Source organism: Clupea harengus, chromosome 6 (assembly GCF_900700415.2).
Source record: "Clupea harengus chromosome 6, Ch_v2.0.2, whole genome shotgun sequence".
Lineage (NCBI taxonomy): Eukaryota > Metazoa > Chordata > Actinopteri > Clupeiformes > Clupeidae > Clupea > Clupea harengus.
Window position 1 is genome coordinate 12,895,022 of NC_045157.1, and position 6,386 is coordinate 12,901,407.

The 6,386-nt window shown below is 40.5% G+C and overlaps 1 protein-coding gene across 1 annotated transcript in view; it reads right to left on the reverse strand.

Annotated features, from left to right (window-relative positions):
• The window catches only part of map1aa (microtubule-associated protein 1Aa), a 42,415-nt gene extending 37,764 nt beyond the window's left edge, over window positions 1-4,651 (reverse strand). Inside the window, exons 1-2 of the mRNA XM_031569042.2 lie at window positions 4,339-4,651; window positions 3,036-3,137 (exon numbers count right to left, since the gene is read on the reverse strand). Coding sequence (XP_031424902.1) covers window positions 3,036-3,137; window positions 4,339-4,615 — 379 coding nt within the window. The 5' untranslated portion in view covers window positions 4,616-4,651. The remainder of the gene's footprint in view (window positions 1-3,035; window positions 3,138-4,338) is intronic.
• Between the last annotated feature and the right edge of the window lie 1,735 nt (window positions 4,652-6,386).

Genomic DNA, 6,386 nt, shown 5'->3' on the forward strand with positions numbered 1-6,386 from the left:
CAGATGTGTTTGTTCATCTATTCTCATACACACAACAGATGTGTTTGTTCATTTACTCTTACATATTTACTCTTAAGGTAATACAATATGAACATGTTACACTCAGCAGTGTGTAAAGGTTATATAAATATAATTTTTAAAAATCAATATAATAGTGATAATGATGATAATGATGGCGTAGGCTATATCACTGAGACCTAAAGTCTGTCTGGAGAGGGAGGACATTTTCAGGGAACTCAAACAATGATAAGTATGAAAAACAAAAGTGATATTTATAAACAACAGCTACAGATACAATAACTGCTTGATGAGTGTGGCTTACTCCGACTATTTCTCTTATATGGTGTTATGTTTCACAAGCGAGTGGTTTCTGCACTCAGACTTGGAGGCACCAGTTAAATTCTTTAATAATAACTTTCTCTTCTCTCCTCCTCTCTCTCTGTCAGACTCAATGATGAATTCATCTAAGATGTCTTCCCCATGATTCATGCAGTGTCCACACAGGCAGAGGAGAGTTTAACTGGGTTCTTGGAGTACCAAAACCTCATCAAAAGTTCATTTCCAAAGCCTATACCGTAACTTTATATATATGTATATCTCGTCTCGTAGTGCCATTGCATAGTCTTGTGTTGTAGGCTACAACATGCAGCAAATATGTTTCTCAAGGACTTAGTTTTGCCTGGCTTATGTGGCAAACGCAAATTAGGGAAATCAGGCCACTGCTCCTTCAGAAGGCCTGAACTAATCGTGAGCCCTGAAGGTGAGGACAGGTGTTTCTTTTATATATATATGTATATATATATATATATATATTACCCATGTTTTGCTGATTAGGATTAGGATTAATCTCGTCTTGTAGTGCCATTGCATAGTCTTGTGTTGTAGGCTACAACATGCAGCAAATATGTTTCTCAAGGACTTAGTTAACAACAGTATACAATGCATTTCTGTAGTCATTTTCATCTTAGACATCTTGAAAAGGGTGTATTTCAAAACTGAACTTTTCTCTTCAATTTACATATTTTTATGTCTGTAGTTTCACATATATGGGTGCTATATTGAATAAAGTGGTATCAAGCTGCAAAAGCTGTGCTGCAAAGTTGCAGTTGCAACACTATACTGCACTATGACAGACGGGTAGGATTTGGATATTATTTATTCATGTTGAATTGACTTGCCCCCCCTACATCCAAATGGCCCTCTCTGTTCCGCATGGGAAAACTGTATTGCATCATCAGGAGTATTGACCCGTGATATGATAGCATGTGGATATGAGGTGGAGATCGATAGAGCCACATAATGTAATGAACACCTCCAGGAACTTATTTTGGTGGGAAGAGAGTGAGGGGGTGCAGACAAGCATGAGAAGACTGTAAAAAAGGGGTGAGCGAGTTTGTGTGTGTGTGTGTGTGTGTGTGTGTGTGTGTGTGTGTGTGTGTGTGTGTGTATGTGTGTGGTTTGTGTATACGTGTGTGTGTGTGTGATTTGTGTGATTGGGTGTGTGTGTGTGTGTGTGTGTGTGTGTGTGTGTGTGTGTGGTTTGTGTGATTGGGTGTGTGTCCATGCCTGTGTGTGGAGAAGTAAAGTGACAGTGAGAGTGACAGAAAGAGATGGAGAAGCAATATACAAACAGGAAAGCCAAAGTGGGTGGTTAAAAACAGAGGGAGGGAAATCTGTAGTCAGCCGTCCCTGTGTCTTTATCTCTGTTGTTACGTCGTGGAAAACCGAGGGGTCCAGCAGCGCAAAAGCTATCTGGTCCAGGGTGTGTTTTATTAGCTAAGACCTCACCCAGTGTGTAACTCAAACTAAACCAAGCACGCAAAACCTTGACGGCTAACATACACACTGGCCCTACGTGAACTTAAACAATACACCTTGTGTGGGTGTGTGATGTGTGTGTCAGCTCAGCGGAGGTCCAGAGAGAGGTCACATGCCAGTGGCTCCCGCTGCCCAGTGGCGCAAACTGCGACCAACTAGAGCATTGGTTCTCTGATGTTCCGTCTTCTCTTGGTTGTTGGTGGCGATCCTCCAAACAAGCGAAACAAGAGACCGTGTTCCCAATTTGCCTGGCTTATGTGGCAAACGCAAATTAGGGAAATCAGGCCACTGCTCCTTCAGAAGGCCTGAACTAATCGTGTGCCCTGAAGGTGAGGACAGGTGTTTCTTTTAACCCATTAGCCGCCTCAGGTAGTGACATCACTGAAGCGCCATCTGTAAGTCAGTGCTTTCCCTACCATGTGACCAAACCTTTCCTAACACTCTCCTAAAAGATGTGATTTTTGTTGTTGTTAATAATGGAGTTCTGAAGGCACAATGAAAGGACAGTGCGTTCAATTATTTCAGTGGATTCTATGCATGTGGCTTCTTTGAGTCAAGTCAGGTTCAGCCTTTGTTTACATTTTGGGACAGACAAATATGAGCAAAGGGATACTTAGAATAACAGCCAAAGAAATTATGCTTTTAGAATCCCGGACTACTAGAATCCCTAGACTCCCAGACCACAAAGCCTGAGAATTAATACATTTGACTAGCTCTGTGCTACCCCTTCCACTTCTTCCCCTACTGCTTCTGTCCTGGAGAGGAGCAAGGACAATACAATTATATTTTGTTTCTAGAACCTTGTAAACCTTCTGTGTTTCTTTTTGGGTGCTAAATGGTGTTTCTGTGTCTGCTGGTAGCGTGCTTCATACTTCACTTCTTCTATTCCTTCTCACAAAGTAGATGAATCACCCCTGATTCTATATTGTCAAACCTATCTTTAGCACAGCTTACAAAGAGGTAGAAAAAGAGCAGGCTCGTGAAATAATCCAACTAAGCTGTTTTGTTATGCAAAGCAATGATATTCACATCACTGTTTCACTGCAGGTTGCAAAATCAATATCAAGAAACATTAAGAACAACCAACAGCATAGCTTGAACGACAAAGCAGCAGACATTTTATTTGGCATTGAGTCAGTCATTTTATCAGCATTGTTGACATACTAAATCATACCAGTGTGATTAACATGCTTCTTTGAATGAGATGCATATCTGACCTTTGACCTCATGAGAGAACTGGGCGGAATGGTGTTTCTGGAAGAGCTGGAGTTCTCTGTTCAGGTCACAGACGGTCAGATCAACGTCCCAAGATCTCAGTCCTGAGGACACAGGCATATACGTCAGGTCTTCACAGTTTGTAAGTACTTTTGGAATTGAGAAAACACTATTAACTAGGCTATACACACCTGAAATCTCCGCTGAGCTTTTTCTCAAACACAAATTTTGGCAACCCATAGATGCCGAGATCTGATCATAACAATGAAGATCGTCTGGCCTGACTTGAGGTGTGTGTGGTGAGGTGGTTCGCTATAAGCTATCCGTACTTGGTGCACTGCCAATGCTAATGTTACAGTAATATTTCATACAAAACCATCCTAAAATGCAATGCACCATGGGTAGTATCCTGTAGCAAAGTCCCTTAGCATCACCTAATATAGTGTATATATATATATTTGTGTGAGTTATTTTCAAAATGGTTGTGAATCTGATCTGTTTTGTCGAGAGTCATGTGTGATTAAACACTGGTGACATTCAGGTGAACAAAAGCCAAGTAATGAAGACATGACAATGAAGAAAAGTTTCTTCTGTGACTTCCGCAACAGAATTTGTGTTTTATGCAACATTAGAAAAAGGACCCTTAAGCTGCTTGGGTGATTTATAGAGTTATTTAGTAAATTACAAAATCATCTTTTCATTTTGTTCCTATTCACTCGATTACACTTCAATGGGCAACAATAGTGGATTCACGTTTTTCCATCCAGTTTTCCCTTTTTGCTTATGTTAATGTTTTACATTGTATTCAAGAAACTGGCACATCACTCTCTACTCTGATACCTGATGCCTCAGTACCATAGACCACTATCGGAAACAAATATTTATTGTTAACATCATGAAATGTTATTACTACAGAGTGTTTTGTTACACTGTAACCTTACAATTGGTTATGTTTGCTTGTTTACTAACGTTAACAGGACTGGAGTTTTTACAGTTTAACGCACCTTCAAAAACATTCTTGCATTAGGGGGAGACACAGAATTAATTTAGATGCGGTATTATATTGCCATGCCTCATGGTGACACTGATAAATAGATCAACATTTCAGAACTTGCAGTAATAAGATCAACAAAAGCTAAATTTGATGCAAAAGTGCGTCATGGGTGACTGCTCATATATATAATGATGGTTTACTGTCAGATTCGGAAAGAAGCTCCTAAGCAAAATTCCTTTTGGGAAAAAAAACTTTGATGTTTCTCATGACCGACTCATTAGGGCTTGAGAAACATGAAACTTCAAACTCACCGCGTTTGATGTGCTCTTTGGTGTTCTCAAGCTGATCCTCTGTGGCGATTTCTCCTATCACGATCAGCATATAATAATTCCTCGGGGAAAACGGGGAACCAACACAACGCGCGCCTACCCGGTGCTGAGTAAGCTTTCGCGGCTCGTCCTGTTCCGGCTTAGCGCTGCGCCCCTTGTCTCCTGCCACAGAGGGAGCATCTCCTACCGGCATTTCCATGGCAACAGGATCTCGAGCTGACGCTGGGACCTCTTCCATTTCCATGACAACTGCTTCCATGAGCAGTATCTCCGCGACACAACATCAGCCGAGGACCAGTGGGAGTGTCTCAGAAGAGGAGCGATTTCATTGGTCCTAAAATGATGTGGCTATTTGATGTCAGGCCTTGCCAATTGGTTCATTTCAAAACGAAGAACTTTCAAAACCTCATAAATTCTTGTCTTCCTTTCCTTAAACAAAATTAACAAATATATCATGACATGGCGCCACCCTTTTCACTCACTAACACGCTACTAGTCCTGCAAAGCTTTAGAAAATCGCATTTAAATCTGCTTAACACCTTTTCCCTCTTTCAGATGTCTTATTTTTTTTTCTCATGAACTTGACAGCCTTGGAATGAGTAATTGGAGGCCAGCCCCTGTGTCAGCCCAGTGTTTCTCCTGAGTCACCGACTGTCACAGAGTGCGCCTGTACACTCGCGGATCACAGCTGACAGCATGCTCAGATCCACAGCGCGCTGCCTGTGGGGAGCAAGAACAGCCGTTGACAAGCGAAGGCCTATTTCTGGCAAAAAAAAATTAAAACTGTTTTTAAACTAAATAGTTATTTTTTTATGTTTTGGTCGTTGCTTAAAATAGCAGAGAAATAAGATATTGTAACGACTGCTTGTTTTTTTTGTAGGATAATTACAAAAGTATTATGTGTGAATGTGTGCGCGCGCTCACCTAAAAATCAGCAAACATCTTTATTGTCTATAACGTGACTTCTTTGCCATGAGAGCATAAAGATTAGTGCGTTAGTCAATATGTATATCTAGAAATGTTTACCCAAGTGCAGTGAGCCAATCAGTCATCCAGCATATCCAACATATCCAGGAAGGGTCAAAACACACGCACTTGATGCCTGGCTATCCAAGTTATTTTTCATGTAAAAAAATGTGGGAGTGATTCTGCATCATAAATGCCATAACAAAACATGTGACAACATGTCACCAAGGGTAGACACCTGAGGCCAACAAGCACTGTGCATCTGGGTGGGAACAATGGTTATTGCCGTTATAGATCACCGGAGGCCATAACACGCCTCACTTTGCCAAAACTCCTTCTCACAACAGAATCACAGCGTTGCTCCTCAAAATGTGCAATGAAATAAAAAAAAACGTAGCCTACACTGTCATCTGCTGTTGATACTGAAAAAGTGCACCCCAACACACTGCCTCTCAAACCTCTCGAACATTTTAGGTGTATCAGCAAACGTTGTTCTTCTAGAATGAAATGTAAACGATATTTTATACATTTTAGGAACGATATTCCATAGACAAGCATAGTTAAGAGTTTACTATCAATACGCCTAGTAACATCGTCAATTATTTTTTCTGTCTGTAGAATTCTAATGAAACTTTTTTACTTCCTATCATTCATATTTGGGACACTTTTACACATAATCGGATGACAAATATGGGCTTTCTAATATAGCCTACAGTTAATACGTCATGGGTAAAGCCGGGGGGAAGAAGGTAGACATGGCAAATGCATGCGACAACATATAGAAATATAGATAATATTATTTACATCTGTATATGTGTATATCTTTGAATTCTGTGTTGAAAGAATGTGTCCCAAGGACTTAAAGAATAGGGTATACATCTGTACTCGATATATTTGTCCTGCTTACACACTTGAAGCATAAATGTCCCAAAGTGATCAACATCCCTCAACTGCATAATAACATTTCCAATTGTGTTTGGTGGTTAGTGTGTAAATCACATGCAGCTCACTTGATTGACGCGCGTGCACATCAAAAAATGCCATTGCATCTTTAAGTACCCATA